The 26,005-nt window shown below is 48.6% G+C and overlaps 1 protein-coding gene across 5 annotated transcripts in view; it reads left to right on the plus strand.

Annotated features, from left to right (window-relative positions):
- The window catches only part of WWC3 (WWC family member 3), a 130,361-nt gene that overhangs the window by 87,635 nt on the left and 16,721 nt on the right, over nt 1-26,005 (plus strand). For 3 of the 5 annotated variants that reach the window (XM_082375493.1, XM_082375492.1, XM_082375495.1), the window contains exons 9-17: nt 3,615-3,857; nt 13,545-13,634; nt 14,446-15,011; nt 20,316-20,436; nt 21,314-21,388; nt 22,096-22,182; nt 23,269-23,461; nt 24,467-24,631; nt 25,055-25,206. In XM_082375493.1, coding sequence (XP_082231619.1) covers nt 3,615-3,857; nt 13,545-13,634; nt 14,446-15,011; nt 20,316-20,436; nt 21,314-21,388; nt 22,096-22,182; nt 23,269-23,461; nt 24,467-24,631; nt 25,055-25,206 — 1,692 coding nt within the window. Of the gene's footprint in view, nt 1-3,614; nt 3,858-13,544; nt 13,635-14,445; nt 15,012-20,315; nt 20,437-21,313; nt 21,389-22,095; nt 22,183-23,268; nt 23,462-24,466; nt 24,632-25,054; nt 25,296-26,005 lie in introns of all 5 variants that reach the window. The other 2 variants (XM_082375496.1, XM_082375494.1) reach the window with 2 other exon arrangements.

Consider the following 26,005-nt stretch of genomic DNA (forward strand, 5'->3'; position numbering starts at 1 on the left):
TTTTCTAGATTCCACATATATGTGTTAATATACAATATTTCTTTTTCTCTTTTTGGCTTACTTCACTCTGTATGACAGACTCTAGGTCCATCCACATCTCTACAAATGACCCAATTTCATTCCTTTTTATGGCTGGGTAATTGATCTCGGTTCTCTTTAAAAATGAACTTGGGGAGTTCCCTGGCGGTCCACCTCTTAAGCATCCAGTGGTTAGGACTTGCTGCTCTCACTGCCGGTGGCCCTGGGCTCAGTCCGTGGTCGGGGAACTAAGATCCCGCAAGCCGCGCAGCACAGCCCAAAAAAAAAGAACTTGGAAAAGATTTTTTTTTTTAACAAACTGTAGTCGTGACCTTGCTTTGTTTCCATGTATTTAATTTCCCTGAAAAGATATTTCAGAAGACAGCCTTTCTGGAAATGGTTTTTCCTGTGTTACCCAGAATTGGAGTGATGGCGCTTGCAGGAGTGGGGTTCCAACCTGCACTGCGCATCAGCTGTTGGGCGTGGGTGTAGAAGGAACATCGTAACTGTACATCTGTATGTGGTCTGAGGCGGGAGGTCTGTTCCCTGCAGTAACCCTAACACACGAAGGGTCCGCCTTGCAGGTGGCTCGTTTCCCGGCCAGCAGCACGGTAGACAGGGCTTATTGTTTTAAAGGTAAAGCCATCCCACCTATTCCTTGGCAACTGTACTAGGAACCGCTGAAGGAATCCTTTTAGAGCTTTTGGCTCCCAGTGCAGACAGACAGACACACACAGACACGTGCTTCTCTCAACCTGGCTGAGAGCATAACCCAAATGTCTACCTCCGGAGTATGGATCTAGAGGAAGAAACTGCACTTTCCAATATATGCCAATATCCTTCTAGATTCTTAGGTACCTCTGAGATGAGTATGCAGTCATTCACATTGTTGTGAAATTTAATTATTAAAAGAGCACTGTTCTTAAGCACAGTGTGCTTGCCTAGTACTCAGTACAGCCCAAACAACTTCTCCAGATGGGTTACATGAAGTCAACTTCATCCAGATTGTTTCTGCTATAGAAGTCATCCCTCACCATATGTCCTTATGTGTTTTTCTTGTGAGCTCTGGAAAGTTACAGTACACTGTTTAATGCTGGCCACTGTACTATTTCTTTTATGCTCACAGTGGGCAGACCTTTTGAAATTTGCCCTTTGCCTCTCCTCCCTCTCATAATTCAGTTTTTTCCTTATTCTTTTTTCTGGTAGTGGATATTACCTGAGATTTTCCTGGAAAGAGTAGGATTATCTAGGACTGGATCTCCAGCCTCCCTCAGCAACTTGAATGCCCGTGAAATGGCAGCTAACCTGGAGCTGGCCAACTCAAATGGAATCGTGATCTCCTTACATGTAAACTTCAGAAAACTCAAAAGGAGTGCTTTTAAAAACATGTCTGCTTGTAGTATGAGAATTATTAGTATATATTACCAGGTAATACTGCTAACTTTAGTTGGGCTCAAATAGGCTTGCCTGTGGATCAGATACATTGAAATGAAAAATTATGAGGACCCAGTGCATTTGCTCATTGTACATCTCTTTTATATTTATTCCTTACCTTTGACTTGGCTTGATCTACAGTAGAATGTTCCGGAAATTTCATTGGGTCTGACATCTGATTTGGCGCTAATTTATGAGTCTGCTTGGAGTGTTTCCTTGGGCTTCAGTTATATGCCTGCCATAAATTTAAATTACACTAATTGGACAGAGGTGGACGCTTAAGCCCAGTTGGATTCTTAACCCTGTTCAGCTGCATCTGTCATTAGTTTTTTCAGTGACATGATTTGGCACCATTTTCCAACACATTTTCAGGAAATTCGTTTTAAGTTAGAAAAGAACTTGCCTAATAAAGCTGCTGACATTCAGCTATTTTCTTTACCTTCTTGGGGAACTGGGCTTGAGTAAAATGTGTGCATTTAAACTATAACTTGTATATTCTTTTCTCTTCATGACTGGGGGTTATCCGATTGGTTTGGTACTTGAAGAAGGAGTCTTGCCCAGTCCTACAGCCAGGCTGACTAGTCCCGTGCTTATGTCTAGTTCAGGAGGAGCGTGGATTGGTGCAGGGCTGGCCGACGGCCCTTAACACGCGGACCGATGCCAGCTGACTGGCAGTATCTGCAGGAAGCACAGTGTTGAGAAGGATTCTGAAGTCTGGACCCAGCAGGAAGGATGCCAGCTTTGATTCGTGACATGTGCCCTGGGCACGGGACGGCGCAGTCTCAGAAGCACTCTTGCCATTCCTGTTTTAGTGAGGATCATCCCATCCGTGCCTAATGCAAGCCTCTAAGAGCTCCAAGGCCAATTAGCATCCTCCAGACCAGGCTGCACTGCCTGAAAGCAGAGGGTGTCAAACAAGCATCAAAACTCCTAGAGGGCTTGTCAAAACCCAGGTTGCCCAACCCCAGTCCGCAGAGTGTGGCATTCAGCAGGTCTGGGGTGGGGCCTGAGGCTTGCATTTGTAACAAGCTCCCAGGTGATGCTGAGGCTGCCAGTCAGGGACCCCACTTTGAGAACCGCTGCCTTAGAGGCTAGAGGGCTATGTGCACCTGCCACTTAGCTGGCCTCACAGCTCTCTGTCACCTCAGAGAAGTCTTTGGATTTTGGTTTTGGGCCCGTGTGCCAATATCTGTCCTCCACAGCGGTGGGTTCTGGTCAGGTCTGGAGTTCCTTGTTTCTGCCCGGAAACAGCCCTCATCCTTAGCCACATATAAACTTAAAGGGCTTAAAACATTCTACTCCTCCTATGAAAGGATGCTCTGAAAACACGTCACATCTCTTTCACTTACTCTGCATTCAGCACCACCTCAGGGCACCAGTCTGTCTGCCGAGCGGGCACGCGGACATTTAGGCACACGGGGAGTGACGAGAGCCATAGTTTTACACCTTGAGGATGGCCGTGCTGACACGGTGCAGCTGGCCGGTTTGCATCCACGCAGATTACCCCACACCACGTCCACTCTCACCAGGGCTGACTCCCATTCTTTCATATACTTGCTGGCGTGTTTATTCTCCGTTTCATGCATTTAGCTTTTGTTGAGTATCTGCTCTCTGCCAGGCGTTTTGAATTTCATGCGTGGTCAAGGCCTCTGGCACTATACAGAATCCAGTGATGGGCGCATTTCTCTCCTGGGGTTTTCTCAAGGCGGGCTCAGGAGTTAGGCACGGCAGAGAAGGCAGGAGGCCAGAAGCATCTCTCATGTGTCCAGCACGGTGTTTAGCTACTGCAGAGGGAGGGGGCATGGAGAGAAATGAGCCGGCTCCATCCCGCTCCAGAACAGTACACAGAGGAGACAGCACCGTGCACGTGGGCGAGTTGGGGTCTGCCAGCCTTTTGGTCAGTTCTTTGAAACAAACATGATATGGTTACTGTCATCCTGAATCTCATAGGCTGGGGCGTATGTCGCAGAGGACTTACACATCATTTTTGTTACACCTCATTTCCAGATCCTTTATTTTTGTCGTGTGAGCTTTTACTCAGTGCAATCATTCCAGTATTTATCGGACTGAGTTTCTAGAATCCGTGTGATGGTGCTGAGGATGTGTGAAGACGATGTTTTTTTCATCAAGTTCATGGATTTTTCTGTGTCCCTCTCACGCAGAGTCTCAAATATCCAGCAGCAGCTGGCCCAGTTTGAGAGCGAGTCCTGGCCGGGCATGGCCGAGGCCGACAGGGACCGGCTGCAGCTCATCAAGGAGAAGGAGGCCCTGCTTCAGGAGCTGCAGCTCATCATTCAGCAGAGGAGGTCGGCGGAGGACGTGGTGCGGCTGGAGGAGGAGCGGCGGCGCCTGGAGGAGGAGATCCAGCGCTCCCGGGCCACGTCCGTGCAGGGCGCCACGGAAAGGTGGGCTGGCCGGGCAGGCGGGGCCGGCTTCCAGCGGAGGAGCAGCTGGCAGAGCCGAAGCCTTGTTACTCAGGCAGCCACGGCCCGGCGGAAGGTGGAGGGAGCCGGTGCCTGCCGTCCGCAGGGGGTGCCCAGGGCGCCTGCCGTCCGCAGGGGGTGCCCAGGGCGCCTGCCGTCCGCAGGGGGTGCCCAGGGCGCCTGCCGTCCGCAGGGGGTGCCCAGGGCGCCTGCCGTCCGCAGGGGGTGCCCAGGGCTCGGAGGCTCCCGGTCCGTATTACGAGTGGGAGGTGGTCGAGAACCGGATGGAGTAGGGAAGACCCGGGAACCCACCACTTAGACCCCGCCCACTCCCGCTGCAGGTGCCGGGTGCACCCGCCCCCTGTGTTTTCAGGACAGCGCCCGGGACAGGTGTCGGGTCTCCAGCCAGCAGGGGCCTGGAGGCAGGTGGTGGTCGGCTCCGTGACCACAGAGGAACCTCGTTCCTGACGTCAGCAGCATCTCCGTTTCCGCAGTCTACCTCTTACTTTTATCTCCGACTTTGATTTCTCGCCAGCAAAGCCTGCCCTTTTGGCAGCAGGAAGTCTCCGCTCTCTCGCGTGTCTGTTTCTGAACGTGCGTCTCTTCAGTTGGTCTTGGGGCTCTTTCCCAGCGTGGGACACATGAAGCCAGCACAGTTCCTTTGTCCTCTGTTGCTCGCCCTTTCATTGTGTGCCCTGTCTCCTGGTTTGCGTTTGCTGTGTGTGATCACAGGTGGTTGTGTGATCACGGATTGTGTGGAAGGCTGGGTCTGCTTTCCACGTTGCACAGCTGTCAGAAGTTTGGGGATATTTGCTGAGCTTTGGAAGGCCCACCGCCCATTTGATAACATACTGGCTCCTTAAAATTCACTGTATTACGAGGATCATAAGCTGTATCTCTGTGAGCATGCCCTACGTAGAGTTTAATAGTCACCTGAATTATTTGGTCAGTACAGATGCCCTTATAACGATTATTTCATCGAATGTTAGGACTGTCCTCTGTTTTTGCTGGGGGTTGTCTCTGCTTGGATATTCATTGTTAATTGACAGACAGGTCTGTGTTGTGTCCTTAGGGGCTAATGTCAGTGCTGGAGGGAAGCAATGGTGATTGGAGAGTCCAGTGCATAGGAATGGGCGGAGAGCATGTTAGTTTGCCTGACGTGGTGGAGTGCCCCGTCACCTTGCTCAAAATAAACCCAGAGTTTATCGCTTCTGACTCTGCAACGGGACTGTGAAATGGAAGTTTCATCTGTGCTCTTGTGCTTTTGTATCGTTTCAGCTTAACATCACCTTCCGTTCTCCCCATGCTGTTTTCCTGTGTATGTTTCGGGTCAGAGGGCCTGAGAGTTCTGGTTGGTTTTCTCTTAAGGGGCGTGGATTCGGTGCCACGAACACCGCATGTCCACCACATGTACCAGGACCCCACACCCCTGTACCCTTGAGTGTTTCTGCCCTCGCCACGTGGAAATCCAGAGTGCAGGAGTGCTGTGGTCCCAGGGCACAAATCCATGGAACCCCATGGAGCTGGTTTTACCCTGATGCCTGGGTTCAGGGCCTGGGTCACCCAAGCTCGTTCACCTGACAGGGTCTCTTGTGGAACCAGCCTGGGAGCTGCACCCTGGGGCGCAGGGCCCTCAACTGGGACTGAATTGGCCCCGGGTGTCTCCTGAATCTGGCACTACATGGCCTTGGGCAAGGAGGGCCGTGCACAGGTGCTAATAAGCACCTTTCTGGCCAGGTGATGGGGCCAAGTGCCCCATGAGTGTCCCCTTGGCGGTGACGTTCTGGGCCTAGCGGATGCGGGCCCGTTTCTTCCTGCCGCTTGGGGCCCAGAGGCGGGGGGCTTTCCCTGGGAACAGGCTGAGGGCGTTAGAAGAGACCCGGTCTGGGAGGAGGGAGCCAGGCAGAAAGGTATGGAGGTACGCATCTCAGGGCTGACGTGTGCCAGCTGTTTGGCCAGGCCCAGTCTTTGCCCGTCTTGGTTTCAGTGGCATCATTGTCAGATGGAAAGTTTGAGCCAGGTTAGTGAGTGTTACTGGGGATTGGGGGGATGCAAGTTTTTTCCTCTTTCAAAGGAAAGAGCAATTGTTTTGTAGGGTGCCTACTTGGCCATGTGTTAAACTGCCATCATTTTGATTTGTAAACGAGAACTGCTTTGTTCTAGAAGCAAACATATTCATTTGTACATTCACTTAATAACTATTTATCGAGTGCCTATCCATGTCGGGCTCTATTCTAGGCAGTGGGCTTAGCGCTGTGGGAAAAAATTTCATTTTAGAAAATAAAGTTGAAAAAAGTAGGAAGAAAACTACCTCCAACACTGTGGCGGTTGCTTTTTTATTTTATTTGTGTGTTTTTTTGTTTTGTGTTTTTTTTTTTCACACACACACACTGTATTTTATTTTTACAAGAGATAAATAGACTGACACCAAGCATTGTACATGGATGACCACAACAAAAGCAACAATGATTGCAATTACCAAACACGAAACACACTCATACTATGTCATAATATTGACATTCAGTCCAGTAATCCTCCACTGTAACAGCTCCTTTACTTTGCAGTGAAAATTGATTTCTATATTCTTTGCCTCTGAGTCCTTGTGGGATTTTTTTTTTTTTAATTCAGACAGACAGAAAGTCACAAAAATTATACTCATCCTCATCAGTTCACTCAGTCCCATGTAATTAATTTTTTTTTCATCTTGATCTTTTGTTAGCACTTTTATGAGTTCATCAGTTTTTCATTAGAGTTCTGAAAATGCTTATTCATTCAGTTCAGCAGTACAGTCAGTTACCAGAAACCTGTACTTGTCAGAGTCTTTTCCATGAATTTCTTGAAGATGAAAGCCTTTTATAGGAACATATTTGCAAAAGCATCAGAGTACACCCAGAACTGTCTGTAAATGACAAAAGACTTAAAAATGACCACTGTTAAAGATTTGATGAAAGTTCATAATAATGCAGTTGACAAGAAAATTAGTTATTTTTGAGATACACATTTTAAAGTAATAACTAGGATTATTACTTATAACATTATACCAGAACATATAAGATTTTTAGAAATTTCATGTAATGTCTGAAACATTTATATTAACATATTTCCATACAAATAACCCAATGAAAGTTTAGTATTAGTTGTTTTGTTCGTTTGTTTTTTTATACTGCAGGTTCTTATTAGGCATCAATTTTATACACATCAGTGTATACATGTCAATCCCAATCGCCCAATTCAGCACACCACCATCCCCACCCCACCGCAGTTTTCCCCCCTTGGTGTCCATATGTCCATTCTCTACATCTGTGTCTCAACTTCTGCCCTGCAAACCGGCTCATCTGTACCATTTTTCTAGGTTCCACATACATGCATTAATATACGATATTTGTTTTTCTCTTTCTGACTTACTTCACTCTGTATGACAGTCTCTAGATCCATCCACTTCTCAACAAATGACTCAATTTCGTTCCTTTTTATGGCTGAGTAATATTCCATTGTCTATATGTACCACTCTTCTTTATCCATTCGTCTGTTGATGGGGATTTAGGTTGCTTCCATGACCTGGCTATTGTAAATAGTGCTGCAATGAACATTCGGGTGCATGTGTCTTTTTGAATTACGGTTTTCTCTGGGTACATGCCCAGTAGTGGGATTGCTGGGTCATATGGTAATTCTATTTTTAGTTTTTTAAGGAACCTCCATATTGTTCTCCATAGTGGCTGTATCAATTTACATTCCCACCAACAGTGCAAGAGGGTTCCCTTTTCTCCACACCCTCTCCAGCATTTGTTGTTTGTAGATTTTCTGATGATGCCCATTCTAACAGGAGTGAGGTGATACCTCATTGTAGTTTTGATTTGCATTTCTCTAATAATTAGTGATGTTGAGCATCTTTTCATGTGCTTCGTGGCCGTCTGTATGTCTTCTTTGGAGAAATGTCTATTTAGGTCTTCTGCCCATTTTTGGATTGGGGTGTTTGTTTCTTTAATATTGAGCTGAATGAGCTGTTTATATATTTTGGAGATTAATCCTTTGTCCGTTGATTCGTTTGCAAATATTTTCTCCCATTCTGAGGGTTGTCTTTTCGTCTTGTTTATGGTTTCCTTTGCTGTGCAAAAGCTTTGAAGTTTCATTAGGTCCCATTTGTTTATTTTTGTTTTTATTTCCATTACTCTAGGAGGTGGATCAAAAAAGATCTTGCTGTGATTTATGTCAAAGAGTGTTCTTCCTATGTTTTCCTCTAAGAGTTTTATAGTGTCCAGTCTTATATTTAGGTCTCTAATCCATTTTGAGTTTATTTTTGTGTATGGTGTTAGGGAGTATTCTAATTTCATTCTTTTACATGTAGCTGTCCAGTTTTCCCAGCACCACTTATTGAAGAGACTGTCTTTTCTCCATTGTATATCTTTGCCTCCTTTGTCATAGATTAGTTGACCATAGGTGCATGGGTTAATCTCTGGGCTTTCTATCTTGTTCCATTGATCTATGTTTCTGTTTTTGTGCCAGTACCATGTTGTCTTGATTACTGTAGCTTTGTAGTATAGTCTGAAGTCAGGGAGTCTGATTCCTCCAGCTCCATTTTTTTGCCTCAAGACTGCTTTGGCTATTCGGGGTCTTTTGTGTCTCCATACAAATTTTAAGATGATTTGTTCTAGCTCCATAAAAAATGCCACTGGTAATTTGATAGGGATTGCATTGAATCTGTAGATTGCTTTGGGTAGTATACTCATTTTCACAATGTTGATTCTTCCAATCCAAGAACATGCTATATCTCTCCATCTGTTGGTATCATCTTTAATTTCTTTCATCAGTGTCTTATAGTTTTCTGCATACAGGTCTTTTGTCTCCCTAGGTAGGTTTATACCTAGGTATTTTATTCTTTTTGTTGCAATGGTAAATGGGAGTGTTTCCATAATTTCTCTTTCAGATTTTTCATCATTAGTGTATAGGAAGGCAAGAGATTTCTGTGCATTAATTTTGTATCCTGCAACATTACCATATTCATTAATTAGCTCTAGCAGTTTTCTGGTGGCAGTTTTAGGATTCTCTATGTATAGTATCATGTCATCCGCAAACAGTGACAGTTTTACTTCTTCTTTTCCAATTTGTATTCCTTTTATTTCTTTTTCTTCTCTGATTGCCGTGGCTAGGACTTCCAGAACTATGTTGAATAATAGTGGTGAGAGTGGACATCCTTGTCTCGTTCCTGATCTTAGAGGAAATGCTTTCAGTTTTTCACCATTGAGAATGATGTTTGCTGTGGGTTTGTCCTAGATGGCCTTTATTATGTTGAGTTAAGTTCCCTCTATGCCCACTTTCTGGAGAGTTTTTATCATAAATGGGTGTTGAATTTTGGCAAAAGCTTTTTCTGCATCTATTGAGATGATCATATGGTTTTTATTCTTCAATTTGTTAATATGGTGTATCACATTGATTGATTTGCGTATATTGAAGAATCCTTGCATCCCTGGGATAAATCCCACTTGATCATGGTGTATGATCCTTTTAATGTGTTGTTGGATTCTGTTTGCTAGTATTTTGTTGAGGATTTTTGCATCTATATTCATCAGTGATATTGGTCTGTACTTTTCTGTTTTTGTAGTGTCTTTGTCTGGTTTTGGTATCAGGGTGATGGTGGCCTCATAGAATGAGTTTGGGAGTGTCCCTTCCTCTGCAGTTTTTTGGAAGAGTTTGAGAAGGATAGGTGTTAGCTCTTCTCTAAATGTTTGATAGAATTCACCTGTGAAGCCATCTGGTCCTGGACTTTTGTTTGTTGGAAGATTTTTAATCACACTTTCAATTTCATTACTTGTGATTGGTCTGTTCATATTTTCTGTTTCTTCCTGGTTCAGTCTTGGAAGGTTATACCTTTCTAAAAATTTGTCCATTTCTTCCAGGTTGTCCATTTTATTGGCATAGAGTTGCTTGTAGTAGTCTCTTAGAATGCTTTGTATTTCTGCGGTGTCTGTTGTAACTTCTCCTTTTTCATTTCTGATTTTATTGATTTGAGTCCTCTCCCTCTTTTTCTTGATGAGTCTGGCTAATGGCTTATCAATTTTGTTTATCTTCTCAAAGAACCAACTTTTAGTTTTATTGATCTTTGCTATTGTTTTCTTTGTTTCTATTTCATTTATTTCTGCTCTGATCTTTATGATTTCTTTCCTTCTGCTAACTTTGGGTTTTGTTTGTTCTTCTTTCTCTAGTTCCTGTAGGTGTAAGGTTAGATTGTTTACTTGAGATTTTTCTTGTTTCTTGAGGTAGGCTTGTATAGCTATAAACTTCCCTCTTAGAACTGCTTTCGCTGCATCCCATAGGTTTTGGGTCGTCGTGTTTTCATTGTCATTTGTCTCTAGGTATTTTTTGATTTCCTCTTTGATTTCTTCAGTGATCTCTTGGTTATTTAGTAACGTATTGTTTAGCCTCCATGTGTTTGTCTTTTTTACGTTTTTTTCCCTGTAATTCATTTCTAATCTCATAGCGTTGTGGTCAGAAAAGATGCTTGATACGATTTCAATTTTCTTAAATTTACTGAGGCTTGATTTGTGACCCAAGATGTGATCTATCCTGGAGAATGTTCCGTGCGCACTTGAGAAGAACGTGTAATCTGCTGTTTTGGGATGGAATGTCCTATAAATATCAATTAAATCTATCTGGTCTATTGTGTCATTTAAAGCTTGTGTTTCCTTATTTATTTTCATTTTGGATGATCTGTCCATTGGTGTAAGTGAGGTGTTGAAGTCCCCCACTATGACTGTGTTACTGTCAATTTCCTCTTTTATAGCTGTTAGCAGTTGCCTTATGTATTGAGGTGCTCCTATGTTGGGTGCATATATATTTATAATTGTTATATCTTCTTCTTGGATTGATCCCTTGATCATTATGTAGTGTCCTTCCTTGTCTCTTGTAACATTCTTTATTTTAAAGTCTATTTTCTCTGATATGAGTATAGCTACTCCAGCTTTCTTTTGATTTCCATTTGCATGGAATATCTTTTTCCATCCCCTCACTTTCAGTCTGTATGTGTCCCTAGGTCTAAAGTGGGTCTCTTGTAGACAGCATATATATGGGTCTTGTTTTTGTATCCATTCAGCCAGTCTATGTCTTTTGGTTGGGGCATTTAATCCATTCACGTTTAAGGTAATTATCGATATGTATGTTCCTATGACCATTTTCTTAATTGTTTTGGGTTTGTTTTTGTAGGTCCTTTTCTTCTCTTGTGTTTCCCACTTAGAGACGTTCCTTTAGCATTTGTTGTAGAGCTGGTTTGGTGGTGCTGAATTCTCTTAGCTTTTGCTTGTCTGTAAAGCTTTTGATTTCTCCATCGAATCTGAATGAGATCCTTGCCGGGCAGAGTAATCTTGGTTGTAGGTTCTTCCCTTTCATCACTTTAAGTATATCATGCTACTCCCTTCTGGCTTGTAGAGTTTCTGCTGAGAAATCAGCTGTTAACCTTATGGGAGTTCCCTTGTATGTTATTTGTCGTTTTTCCCTTGCTGCTTTCAATAATTTTTCTTTGTCTTTAATTTTTGCCACTTTGATTACTATGTGTTTCGGCGTGTTTCTCCTTGGGTTTATCCTGTATGGGACTCTCTGCGCTTCCTGGACTTGGGTGGCTATTTCCTTTCCCATGTTAGGGACGTTTTCGACTATAATCTCTTCAAATATTTTCCCTGGTCCTTTCTCTCTCTCTTCTCCTTCTGGGACCCCTATAATGCGAATGTTGTTGCGTTTAATGTTGTCCCAGAGGTCTCTTAGGCTGTCTTCATTTCTTTTCATTCTTTTTTCTTTAGTCTGTTCCGCAGCAGTGAATTCCACCGTTCTGTCTTCCAGGTCACTTATCCGTTCTTCTGCCTCAGTTATTCTGCTATTGGTTCCTTCTAGTGTAGTTTTCATTTCAGTTATTGTATTGGTCATCTCTGTTTGTTTGTTCTTTAATTCTTCTAGGTCTTTGTTAATCATTTCTTGCATCTTCTCGATCTTTGCCTCCATTCTTATTCCGAGGTCCTGGATCATCTTCACTTTCATTATTCTGAATTCTTTTTCTGGAAGGTTGCCTATCTCCACTTCATTTAGTTGTTTTTCTGGGGTTTTTTCTTGTTCCTTCATCTGGTACATAGCCCTCTGCCTTTTCATCTTATCTATCTTTCTGTAAGTGTGGTTTTTGGTCCACAGGCTGCAGGATTGTAGTTTTTCTTGCTTCTGCTGTCTGCCCTCTGGTGGTTGAGGCTATCTAAGAGGCTTGATGGGAGGCTCTGGTGGTGGGTAGAGCTGACTGTTGCTGTGGGGGTCAGAGCTCAGTAAAACTTTAATCCACTTGACTGTTGATGGTTGGGGCTGGGTTCCCTCCCTGTTGGTTGTTTTGCCTGAGGCAACCCAACACTGGAGCCTACCTGGGCTCTTTGGTGGGGTTAATGGCAGACTCTGGGAGGGCTCACGCCAAGGAGCACTTCCCAGAACCTCCGCTGCCAGAGTCCTTGTCCCCACAGTGAAACAGAACCACCCCCCGCCTCTGCAGGAGACCCCCCAACACCAGCAGGTAGGTCTGGTTCAGTCTCCCTCAGGGTCACTGCTCCTTCCCCTGGGTCCCGATGCGCACACTACTTTGTGTGTGCCCTCCAAGAGTGGGGTCTCTGTTTCCCCCAGTCCTGTCGAAGTCCTGCAATCAATTCCCACTAGGCTTCAAAGTCTGATTCTCTAGGAATTCCTCCTCCCATTGCCGGACCCCCAGGTTGGGAAGCCTGACGTGGGGCTCAGAACCTTCACTCCAGTGGGTGGACTTCTGTGGTATAAGTGTTCGCCAGTCTGTGAGTCACCCACCCAGCAGTTATGGGATTAGATTTCACTCTGATTGTGCCCCTCCTACCGTCTCACTGTGGCTTCTCCTCTGTCCTTGGACGTGGGGTATCCTCCTTGGTGAAGTCCAGGGTCTTCCTGTCAATGATTGTCCAGCAGCCAGTTGTGATTCTGGTGCTCTCGCAAGAGGGAGTGAGAGCACGTCCTTCTACTCCGCCATCTTGGTTAATCCTCTCTCAGCTGCTCTTATTTGTGTTTCATCTTTTAATTCTGTAGATTTTAGAATTGCATGTAGTTTTGCCTGGAAGGGGGCTTAGAATGAGGGAATCTGATTTGTTCCAAGGAACTCCAGTAGATTACTGCATGCTGTGCATTTGTATCCATGTTCTAGTCTAGTCTCCCATCCATCTGTTCATCCACCCACACCCCTCCTCCCACACACCTCAACCACCATCCGTGTGCCCGTCTGCCTGTCTGCTGTCTGTCCGTCCAATCCACCTGTTCACCTGTCCGTCTGCCTGTCCTTCCTCCCACCCCTGCATCCGTCAGTCCATCCAGCCACCCACCCATTGACTTATCCATCCATCTTTCCACCCATCCATCCACGCATGCGTCCACCCACCCATCCATTCATCCGCCTATCCACCCATGTGCTGAACTTCTACAGTGTATCAGGCACTGTTCAGGTGGCCAGTGGTACATTTTTAAGCAAGACAAAAACAGTCTGTTATCTTGGTGTTTATGACCTTGGATGTGCTTTTTTAGAATTTAGTCATTGACACCTCAATCAGTTTGGGGGAATTTACAGTTGAATTTCTTATTAGGAAAATATACTTGGCATCTTTGAAATCCACCAGTGGACTGTTTTTGTACTTACAGGATTCTACTTCAGGAAAAAAGAAACTGTCTCCTGATGCAGCTGGAAGAAGCCACCCGCCTAACGTCCTATCTCCAGTCCCAGTTACAAAGGTGGGTAACTTATTATCATCTTATAACGACGTGGCCGTGAACTTCACAGTTCCCTTTAGCTTGGCTTTCTCTCCCAGAACTTAGAACCTGCAGTGGTTGTAAACACTGGACCGGAAAGTGTGGATACACGATATTTTTAAGAGGAGCTGCTCATATATGATCCAAGGAATATGAGAAGCAAGTGTGACTTCAGAGTAATGAATCATTTATCGAAGGATTTTGTAACTCACAGCATCAGGAGTGTATATATCCATCTACATAGATGCACACATACCCTTTTAATTATTTTTTAAAGGCCTGAATATCTTTAAAATCAGATTTGGATGCTCAGTAAGAGCTCCAGTTTTCAAGCTCTTACCGTATCGTGAAGTGTAGTGGTAAGGGCTTTCTGTGTATTATTTTCTCAGTTCTCCTCCTCACAGTGCCTTGAGGCAGGAACCGCTATCATCCCAGCGCCGGGTGAGAAGGTGGGAGGCTGGGAAAGGGCAAAGCCCGTGACCAAATCAAATGCATTCAGCTAGTCTTGAGTTTGAGCTGGAACTTGAACTCGAGCAAGAGCCCTTGGCAAGAGCCCTTGGCAAGAGCCCTTGACGTTAACTACTGCTCTCTACTGACAATCAAAGAAACAAAGGAAATATTCACGAAGGGGCGGTGGTGGAGGGGTGTCTTAAAACGCTCCGAGGTGTTGAAGAGGCGCCGGGTGAACGGGCCCGAGGCAGTTTTGCTCCTCGTGGAGCAGACCGGAGGCTCGGCTCGCGGTGGGGACGAGCAGGCTCCAGCCGCGGGCTCCAGGCTGCTCTTCTCGTTTCAGCCTGTCCGCCAGCACCCTGACCGTCTCCTCGGGGAGCAGCCGCGGCTCCCTGGCCTCCAGCCGCGGCTCCCTGGCCTCCAGCCGGGGCTCCCTGAGCTCCGTCAGCTTCACCGACATCTACGGCCTCCCGCAGTACGAGAAGCCCGACGCCGAGGGCGGCCCGCTCCTGCGCTTCGACCTCGTCTCCTTCGACTCCCTGGGCCGGGACGCCCCCTTGGCGGACGCCCCGGGCCCCGCGGGCCTGCACAAACAGAGGCGCTCCCTGGACACGCCGCAGTCCCTGGCGTCCCTGTCCTCGCGCTCCTCCCTGTCCTCGCTGTCCCCGCCCAGCTCGCCCTTGGACACGCCCTTCCTCCCGGCCTCGCGAGACTCGCCCCTGGCCCAGCTCGGGGACGCCTTCGAGGTGGTGGGCCTGGGCGCCCTGGACAGGCTGCGCGCTCAGGCCTCCGCCTTGGGGGACGAAGACCCGCCGGGCGCGGCGTCCCTGCCGCCGCACGGGTGCCCCGGGGACGGGGAAGGACCTCGCGAGCGAGGACCCCAAGCGGCTGCCGCTCCCATGGCTGCACGTATGTCCTGATGGGTCCGGTGGGTGCCCCGGGACCGGGGAGGAAAGGTCTCGAGTTCAGGGAGGAAGCCGCGTGCATCCGCACGGAAGCCGGCTGGCTCTGCTGTGGCCTAGTGAGCCCTCAGCTTAGGACCCGCCAGGGCAAGAGGAGGCCCGCACGCCCGCCCGCTCGCGCGTCCTGCGTGCTTTTGCCCTGGGTCCTTGAAATGTCATGGAAACTGGCAGAGTAGTCTTTCCCAGGCATTTGGCTTGTTCTCAGAATATACTTAATTGTCGAAAATGAGACAGTTCCTCCACATTCGGAGGCTGCTAAAGAAGTACTCGGGCCTTCATGAACTCTCCAGGGCGTGTGCCCAGATGCAGCGTTCTGTGTGTGCCCGCCTCAGACCAGCCCTGGGACTGCTGTCTGGCTGTGGCCCGGCAGAAATCTCTACTTCCGTTGGCCCTGTGACTTCATCTCTTCATCCTTTGTCCCTGTACTTTTTTTTTTTTTGGCTGCGTTGAGTCTTCGTTGCTGCGCGCGGGTTTTCTCTAGCTGCAGGGAGCGGGCGCTACTCTTCATTGCGGTGCGCGGGCTTCTCATTGCGGTGGTTTCTCTTGTTGCGGAGCACGGGCTCTAGGCGCGCGGGCTTCAGTCCTTGTGGCACGCGGTCTCTAGAGCGCAGGCTCAGTAGTTGGGGCGCACGGGCTTAGTTGCTCCGCGGCATGTGGGATCTTCCAGGACCAGGGCTCAAACCCGTGCTCCCTGCATTGGCAGGCAGATTCTTAACCACTGTGCCACCAGGGAAGCCCTGTCCTTGTACTTTTCAAGAACATAATTCTGTCACGGAGGGAGTGAAAATATCAGTCCTTTCTACCGAATCGATTTCTCTGCTGCTCTTCAAATCCAGAAACATGTAGCCATGAGAATTTCATCCGTCCAGTTGGTGTTAATTCAGCTTCTGCTTGGTGCCAGCGTCTGTCAGCTTGTAGCCCACATGGAAAACCAAATTGCTGTTCTGGGGAGTATTCTGGCTGATGGCTGGTGCACAAAGCAGAGTCTGGGCTTCAACCCTCCTTATCTTCACCCCGAGTGCTTTTGTGAGCCAACCTCTAGCGACTTTAACTTCCTTCATTTTGAGAGAAGATCAGAACAGGCCTCTCATTCCTGAAGTTCAGCCCACTTAATTTTTATTTGCACAGCAAAACTGTTTTTAGACATTCCATTTAGGCGAACACTAGATAATTTGTATAGCATAGTGGATCTCAACCAGGGGTGTTTTTGACCCCTGGAGATACTTGGCAGACATTTTCAGTTGTCACACTTTGGAGCTGGTGGGGTGCTACTGGCATCTGGTAGGTGGAGACCAGGGGCAAGGCTCAGCATCCTACAGTGCACAGCATGGTCCCCATCTTGGCTAGAATGATCCAGCCAAGATGTCAAGAGTGCCGAGGCTGAGAAACCCTAGTTATGTACTGTTAAGCAGTCAGCAGCAAAAGGTGGAAATAAAACGTGAATACAAAACCAGGGTGATGTAGCAGAAATGGCTTCGAACTAGCAGCTTATACCCAGATTCTGTTCCCTGCCCTGTTGACTCACTAGCTGTGCGACCTTGAGCGCAACCTTAGATGGAGCTGAGTCTCAGCTTCTGTGCCCTTGAATGAGGTGATCTTTATGGGCTCTTCCATTCACCACCATTCTGTTACCTGTCGGGTTTTTTTATGTGTACCCGTGCGGGTTATTACATATATGTAAGATAATAGTCTCTTGTAGCATTTATGTGTTTAACCAGAGATCCATTATGTTCTGCGGCAGCCCCGGGCCTTTTTGGCATCTCTATTATTTTGGTGTCTCCCCCTCTGCGTTTGCAAACACACCTTTCATATCCCCAGATACGTTATTTCTGTAATTCACATCACATGTACAGGGGAACTTTATTCACTTTGTTCTTTGTTGTAATCACAGGTTCAGTGCTCCATGTTTATTCAAAAAAGAAAATACAAAATAAGGACTGAATCGTGCATCTGTTGTTGCTTGAGCTTCCTCTTCTCAGTGTCCACCCCCCACCCCATACCAACTTTTCTTTAAAGGCTGAGATACAAGAGTGTCTGTCTACTTATGCAGAAAATCCACACAAGGTCCAGCACCGCTTTTGGTCCAGGGGAAAGACTGGGTGGGAAGGAGAAGAGCTGACTTAATTTCTGATCCTGATTTCTTTATTTTTCTTTCCTACTTTGTGGTGGATGTTACAGTACTTCAAGCTTCTTAGACTGGGAGGTCTTTGCTTATGGTGTGGTCACATACTGCCACCTGGTGGTGCGTTCATATATGACACTCTGAGTCGAATACAAACTAGAGGTACCTGACTTAGTGAATGGGTCTTGGTAAGTGCTCTCGCAGGGCTGGCATGGACACAGGGTGACTTCAGGCATGGACACAGGGTGACTCCTTGCCTCCCTTGATGCTTATGAAGCCTAGAGTCATCGCAGCTTCATAAAGTTGGCGAGGATCTTCAGGCATGGACACAGGGTGAGCAGCTTCAGGCATGGACACAGGGTGACTCCTTGCCTCCCTTGATGCTTATGAAGCCTAGAGTCATCGCAGCTTCATAAAGTTGGCGAGGATCTCAATACTCGTTATATTAACCCCACCCCTCATTTATGACGCCCGAGGTCACGTAGTTCCCTCCACTCTCCAGTCTGACTAAGAACAGTACAGTCTAAGTTTGACTCCAGCAAGCTTTAGCGAGAAAAATTTTTAGTAACATAAAATTCAGAATTGCCCATTGTGTTTTAAATCAACCTGAGGGGACAGAAGGTGGGGCAGGGGAGTGGGGAAATAAACTGTCATCTTTAACCGTTTTTACATGTTTACTACAATTTTATCATCTTCCCCACATTTTAAAAGTCAAATGTGTCATGATTTTGAAATCCATTCCTATTTTCATTTCCCACTGGTATTTGCTAATATAAGTCCGTAAATATTTTGACCTTGTTCATCTGTTTATTGATGTTTTTTATTACATTCATACCCTGTTTAAAATTGTTGGCTTAAATTCTACAGTTTTTTCACTGTGTGCTTTTTTTTTTTTTATCTCTTTTCTCATGCGGCTCGACAGAAACGTTCACTGTAAGTGACCTTGGACTTCTCCTTCGCCTTGCTGGTCAGGCTGTGCCACATCTTTGTGCAGTGAATCAATGTATTTAGGATGGTCAGGGTGTGGTCAAGAAGGGCATAGCTCATAGCTGTGCTTTAATGTAGCTCAACAGTTGCTCTTATTATTGTTGTTGTCGTTTGAACGGTATTCATCCTGGCTATGAAAGTTGTGTAAGAACTTTTCTAAGAGCTTGACGTATTTTTTTCTTCCTTGCATTTTTTCCCAGACTTTAACGCTTTCATTATTTTAGTATGCCAGCTGGCAGCTTGGCCCACGGTGTGATTTTCCTTATACTTTCCTCCCTTTTGTCAAGCAGCGTTGCTGTCCTTAGGTCTCAGTGTCTGTGTGTCTGTGTTTAATGATGGAAGGGTCAGAGGTTTCTGAAATGAATGTGTGGAAGCTTGTTTATTCCTTACTTCACTGGCGTTGCTCCCCACTTTCCGTCTCGTTGCCTTGAAGCCCAAGAGCAGACGGTTGTGGTGTGTACTGGGGGATGTGCCGCGTGCTTTCTTTCTCACCCAGGGCAGGTGTTGACCGTACCTCCTTCTGTCAACTCCTGCATCCAGTTGCTCCGTGAATGTGCTAAGCCCAGGATCACTGAGGGTTGATTCCCCCATTTCCTTTCTCTCTTCATCCACTTTCATTGCAATGAGAGAGAAATTTTGTCAGTCACACCACTGGGTTGCCTGGAAGTTACCTGGATCGTTGTGCGGTGTTACGTCCTTAAAGGCGTGTAAGGCCGAGTGTCAGGGCTGGGAATGGAAGTAGTGAGCCGTTGTGTTTGATGGGGTTCCATGCAGCAAACTGAGGGGTTCTCTCTGCAAGTCAGAGCTGGGGGCTCTGGGTCCTTCCATGGGGCGGGGGTGACGAGCAGAGCTGGACTTGGGAGTCGTCATCTACGATCTGAGAGTCGGTGCCTCCGGCCACCCCAGGACGGAGCCAGCTTCTGCCCCTGACTGAGGTGGAGCCGGTGGCCCCCACGCTGGGCGCTGCAGACCTTTGAAAGGTCGGCTTTTGTCTGCCGTTAACATCGTGAGACCAAAGGCCACAGCCCTGTCTGTTCTGTACCCCGATGAATGTGTTTGGGTTTAATTGTTGCTGTGAATAATAATTTGGCTGAAAAGAGAGATGGTCATTGGTGGACTCGCTATTTCCCTCAACTCAGGGGTGCACAGGTGTCTAGATTTTCAATTTCTAGAGCTTAGATGGCCGGAGAACATAGAAAGACAAGAGGGGCCTGCATTATTAATAAGAGGCATTGTGATGCCAGAGTGAGGCTCAGTTTGGGGCTTCGTGGTTTAAGCCTGTGTTCTAACCGTGTGTGCCTCTCTCAGAAGCGTTGAGGTTCCTGTGTCCGTCGCCACATTTAGCAGCGGGAGACGACATGCCTGTTTCTATTGCTTTTATTAAAAGGAGCTTGTTGCTGTGAGGGAAGGAGTAGAAAGAGTTGATGAAATGGTAAAAGGGAAAATGTCAGTGGTTGTCTTGGGCTCTTGGTTAAAATAGATACAAGACAAAAATAAGCTGCCCAGTGATGGTCCTTTCTAATCCCAGGAGACAGTTCTGGAAGCCAGCCTGGCCCCAGGGCTGCTGAGGAGGGCGCTGCAGTTAGAGCGGCAGAGGGGTCATGGAGACGTTGGCAGAGGCCGAGTCTGGGTGCCTCTGTGTCCTCTGACTTGAAAGTCACTCCATTTTGTTGGGGGTTATTTGATGCTTTTTAAAAACTCTGTCTTCTGAGTATAAAGCAGTGTAGCCTATGTGCCTTGTATAAAGTCTGGAGAATACCAAGCAGCGCCAAGGAGGAAACACCCCCCTCGCACTTCTCGGAGAGCGCGCTGCCATCCGCGTGCAGGCGAAGTCTCTCTCCCGGGCTTCCCGTGTGACGCTCTCTCAAAGGGCCACGCCAAAGGCCTTCCCGCCACCTTCTGACCTGTGCGCTCATTAAGGAGGTGAAAGGAGATTGATGATCATTTAAAGAGCTTTTAAAGAAGTAGCCAGAAGCCTGTTTCTTCCATTTTCCAATATAAGAAAAGACTGGAGCAGAGCGCATGTAAACACACATCTGCACACGTGCTGGCCTGTCTCTGTCCCTTCGTGCCTTTGTCTCTGCTCTGCCCTGGGCTCCCGCGCTGTCGCCTCCTGAGCCCGGCCGTGTCTCTCGCTTGCAGCAGTGACCCCCCGAGAAGACAGCGCCCAGAGGCTGGAGCGGAGAGCGCGCTGCGTGTCTGCCTGCCTGTCCGATTACTCGCTGGCCAGCGACAGTGGCGTGTTTGAACCTCCCACCAAAAGGTTAGAAGCTGACCTTCTGGCCTCCCTGGGCTGACTTCCCAAAAGGCACCCCTGCCGAGACCTGTCTGGCTTGACACTCTGTGTGTCTCCGGGGTGCAGCTCTTCTGGCTTCTCTCCATGCGGGAGGGGCCCTGAGCATCCCCACGGACCCCCTCTCCTCCCAGGTGGCGTCTGGGGACTGGCCTGGCTTCGGGCATCGAGGACGACTGCTTTCTCTCCGGCCCCGGGGGTTGGAAGGCATGATCCTAGTAGAGCCGGAAAAGGAGAACCAGTGTGCGAGAGAGACCTGCTTTTCTAGAAAGGACGTTCACTAGAAATGGATGTTCCCCCCGTCCCCTTTCCTTAGCTGGAGGAATCACTTTGCAAGGACAAAACCCCTTGTGGGCTTCATTTTGTTTGAGACCTTTGATGTCATTTTTTCAGCTCAGATATCTGTATGCATTTCACTTGTCGCCAACTTTTTTTTTTTTTTTTTTGGCTGCGCTGCTCAGCTTGCGGGATCTTAGTTCCCTGACCAGGGATCGCACCCGCGCCCCCTGCAGTGGAAGCGCGGAGTCTTAAACCACTGGAGCACCAGGGAAGTCCCCCCTGCAAAGCTTTTAAAAGTATATGTTTTTGAACGTTGTCGTGAATATCACGTGTGGTTTTGAGAGGTATTTTCTCAAAAAGGCCACTTCGTCAGCAGGTACCCTGGGAGGTGACGTCATGGATCCTGGGGACCTGCCGTGCCCTGTCAGTCACTTAAAGCATTTATTTATGTCGCAACTTAATAAAGCCCTTCTCAGTTAGAAGCGCCCCTAGTGTGAGAGAGCTTCTGCGGAGCCCGAGGTAAGCAGGTCCCCTCGGAATAACGCGGTGCCTTTCCGGTTGTGCTCAGGAGTGAGGACGCCGACGAGCCTGTGCCTGGAGACGCTTGCGGTAACGAGGGGCCCCAGATCCATGTTGGATTCTTGTGAGTACAGAAGGCTCCTTCCCTGTTGCTCGTAAAGACGACGGGTAGATTGGGGCCCGCCCGGCGACTCACACCTCCACACACAGGCCAGGAGGCGTGGGGGGACGCGCGTGATCCGGCTGCTTCTCGCTGGCCTGGGGACCCCCGGGCCCACCTCAGCGGTCTCAGGTGAAGGGACAGAGGTGGCGGGAAGGAGAGATGGGCACGAGCGGCTCCACTGCCGTCCTCCAACACCGAGTCACAGCTGGGGACTGTCACCCCGTGGGCACGGTCAGGCCCTCGGGGAAGTTCCCGCCGGAGCTGGGGTAGCCAGGTGCTGTGCAACACTAAGCGTTTTGGTTTCTAGCCGCAGTGTCTGTGAAGGCAGCAACCAGCAGTGTTGAGGCGAGCGAGGCAGGATGTTCACATCCCAGCAGCTTTCTTTTGCTCACCCTTGTCATCCTAGAGTTGCTCGGCACTCGTGACATTCGGGCTGGGTCATTCTTGGTTGGCGGCCGCCCTGTGCCCTCTGGGGTGTTGAGCAGCAGCCCTGGCCTCCACCCACTAGATCCAGTAGCCCCCCCACTCCACTCAGTGTGACAGTAAGAAACGTCTCTCGACTTTGCACAGGTCCCCTGGGGGTGGGGTGAGGACCACTGCGGTAGTTCAAGCAGGATTTCTCCACCGTGGGGCATTTGCAGCCTGTGAACGTGCATTTTATTTTCTAGGCACGACAGTGCCAGCGAGCGTCTCCTCGTGAACGTGCTCCAACTGAAGAACTTTGCCGGGCTGGTGGTGAAGGAAGACTGCAAAATGTAAGCTCCCGCGCCGGTGGGGGCCGTGTCCTCCCCCCGGGCCCTCCTCCACACGGCACCACTGGCTGACCTGCTGCACGTGGCAGTTTGGGGAGGGAAAAGACTGTCTTGGAAGCTGAATTTAGAATAAAACGCCAGGGACTGTCTGTCTGAAATCTAAAGGCCTGTAAGTTCTAAGAAGAGGCTGGTTTATTATTTGAGGCAGGTGGGGTTACTGGAGCCAGGCTGGTTATGTGCCGTGGCCATGCTGACAAAGTGCCGGGTGCCCGTCATCGGCAGCGTTGGGGCTTAAAACGTCCATCCTGCTCACAAGGCTGGTGGCGACACAGCCACACTCGGCTCTTGAGATCTGATGAGGTGCCTGAAGAGGCCTCAGGCTGGGATCAGGCATCCTTGTCCGAGCAGGGGGAAGGAAATCTGTGTTGTCTCCGGTGGGGAGATGGGTGCCCGATGGGGGTGTGAGGTCCCACTTACCCTGGCGGGTGAACCCACCTGTGATGGGTGTTCAGGCCCGACGGTGCCCTCCCCTTCCGTGAGTCGTCTTTGTAAACTGGCCTCCCGAAGGCCTAGGAAGCAGCCTGGTGTTCAGCGGCTGAGGGTTCGCCCTGATGGTGTACTTCACTCCACTGATGCTGGAGCTTCTCCTGGGTGCCGGCTTCCGTGCTGGGGGCAGACAGGGCCGGGAGCCCAGCCTGGCGGGTGCCTGGGTGGGCGAGCAGTCTGAGAGGCAAGGCAGGTAGAGCTTGGAGAGGGAGCCAAGGGGCCGTGGAGAGATCAGTGCAGATGTTTTCCCACAAAGATGGTAAAAGCAGAACCTCCGTTTGAGTCCCCCTGAAGTCCTAACCAGTGACTTGGAAGTCTTCTCTTTGTGATTGGGTTTTCCCCCCTGATCTCCAGGGGCACGTAAGTTCTTTGGGCTTACTCTTAGTTGAGAAAAGGATCTTTTCCAAAAGACATTAAAATTCTGCACATGGGCAGTGGAACAGAGCGGCGTATGTGCACACGTATGTGGTCCATGCGTGTCACGTGCAGATGTGTCAGTAAGCGCTGCCTCTGTCTGCTTTTTCCTTCCTCTCTTGGTTCCAGACACATCCGCGTCTATTTGCCCCCGCTTGACTCCGGCACGCCAAACACTTACTGCTCTAAGGCTCTGGAATTGCAAGCCCCCCTGATATTTAATGAAGTTTTCAGAATCCCTGTGCATTCAAGCATGGTGACGTTGAAGTCCCTTCAGTTATACGTGTGCTCAGTGAATCCGCAGCTGCAGGAAGAACTGCTGGTACGGCGCCCTCCTCACCCTCTCCTCCTCCCTCCCCTCCTTCCTGTGTCCTGCGGTGGGGCACTTAGAATTTGTCCTGATGTCAAGTGATCTCTGTAGCTGGGAGGACAGAAAGGGATGATAAAACTCCTTATCTGGTCAAGTGTTCTGTAATTTAAATATATTATCTCAGCTAATACTTGCAAAACTCCTATGCAACGGCTTCTGCGTTATCCCTGTCTTGCGTCACGGGAACTAATAAAAGTTGGGTTGAGAAGTTTGGCAGATAGAAGTATATAATGGTCAGTTAAATTTGAATTTCAAATAAACTATGGATGCCTTTTACTGTAAGTATGTCCCATGTAATATCTGGGACATACTTCTATTTTAAAAAAATCTGTTTATTTGAAATTGCAGTTCACCCAGATGCCCTCTTTTTTATCTGGCAACCCTATAACTGGGCAGGTCAGCAGTCCGTCTTCACCCCGGCCAGCCGGTGCAGGGCCAGGGCTTGGAAGCCAGGGTGCTTTCTTCCCGAGGTTGGAGTTTTCCCCCTTGGTCCCACCCCTTCAGCGGCAGAATTAGAGATTGGAGAGTTCCACCAGTCCTCTCTCTCTCTCTCTCTCTTTTTTTCTTTTTTTTTTGGGGGGGGGGGGTGTTATTTATTTATTTATTTATTTACTTATATTATTTTACACCAGTCCTCTCTTTTTTCAAAAATTCCTGCTAGAATCAGTGGCTCTTCGAGTGGCAGATCCTGAGCCTGACCCACCATTCCACGTTGTCCATTCTCTGCCCCTGTTCCCCTTCTAGCACTTTCTGATTGGGCTGAACAAGCAAGCAAGGAGCCACCCCCATTACGATCCTTTTCGATGACTTTCATTTTACTGCAGTCCTTTGAATAGCAGTGACACATTGTATGGCCTTTCTGCTTAAGATTAAAGGGTGACCTTGATGCCCATTGGTTGTTAAGGTGCAGTCATTCAGGGCCTGTTCTGCTTTTTTTTTTTTTTTAACACCGCACAGGGCATTGCTCAGATTAACTTGGCTGATTACGATGGTTCGAGCGAGATGCAGCTGCGCTGGTACTCGGTGCAGGTGTTCACCGGCCCCGAGCCGCCCCGGCGGGAGGACGAGCGGCTGGGACACAGCGACTTCCGGGACCCTGCACCCACCACGTCTGGAAAGACAGTAGGTGGCCTGGCTTTGAGATGGGCTTTTCCTGGGGACATTGTTTCTAAGAAACGTGTGTAGACTTAGTCTTAGAACACAGTGGCGATGAAGAAGCAGGGTTTCAAGGGAAGTAATAAAAACGGACTGTAGTGATGTAGGTGGCCATTCATGATGATGTTCTTTAATGCAACACGTTCATGATCATGAGTGATGCGTTGGTTGCTTTAAAATTTGAGTCCTCAGAGCTACATGGAAAGGCCAAGTTACCGTCTTGCTGTCAACCGGGGGTGCGCTGCTTCCTGCTGGAGAGCAGCCGGGGGCGGCCACCAGCCCGGCAGCAGGGATGCCCCCCACGGGCCGTGCACGCGCCCGCTTTCCGCTTTGCCGCCCGCACGCCGCTGGCCTCGGCTGCTTCTTGGCAGCGTCCCTTTCGTCCTGTAGGACGCGGTGACGGTGCTGCTGGCGAGAACCACGGCCCAGCTGCAGGCGGTGGAGAGAGAGCTGGCCGAGGAGCGGGTGAAGCTGGAGTACACGGAGGAGGAGATCCTGGAGATGGAGCGCAAGGAGGAGCAGGCCGAGGCCGTGTCCGAGAGGTGCGCGCGGCCAGCAGCCCCTCGGGGGAGAGGCAGCCGGGATGTTCGTCAGACACAACGCCATGTAGAGTGTGTGCGGCGACTCTTCGGTACCTTTGCCCAGAAGTCGGGATTCTCACGGGGGATTGTACGCCAGTCTGCACGAGGGCAGTACATTGACCCCAGCTCTACGCGCAGGCTTTTCACCTTTCCTTCTGTTCCCCGAATTTCTCTCAAAGAGGGGGCTGTTGAGGGACTCCCTCTGCCCGGATTGAATACAATAGGGCCCTTTAAGTTTTGCCTTTTTCTTTATTAACTGCTTTATTGGGACATAATCTCCCTACCGTACGGTTCACCCATTAAGTGGACAATTCGCTGGTTTGTAGCGCAGGCACAGAGCTGTGCCGCCAACATCACACTCAAGTTGAGGGCGTTTTCGTCGTGCCGAAAGGAAACCCCATACCCATTAACAGTCCGCCCGGCCCTCCCAGCCCCTGGCGACTGCCCGTCTGCGTGCCATCTCCAGGGATTTGCCTGTCCTGGGCCTTTCTTGTAAATGGAATCGTGCGATGCCCCTTTACCTCTTCCCCGGAGCAGCCCGTGGGTGAACGCTTGACTCGGGGTGGGGCAGACGTGTCTGCAGTAGAGGAGCAGCTCAGATGGGCAGGCACCGCGAGTGAATCGCTTCCCGGCGGGTCCTTTCCGGCAGCACTTTCATGTTGCTTTACTTCCACGGTTTTCCATAAAGAGCGTCATGTTTCCAAAGCTTGCTACTTCTTCCTAATAGCTTTCTCTGGATTTATTTTCAAGAGGAATTTAT

This window comes from Balaenoptera borealis (assembly GCF_965194805.1).
Source record: "Balaenoptera borealis genome assembly, chromosome: X".
NCBI classification, from domain to species: Eukaryota; Metazoa; Chordata; class Mammalia; order Artiodactyla; family Balaenopteridae; genus Balaenoptera; species Balaenoptera borealis.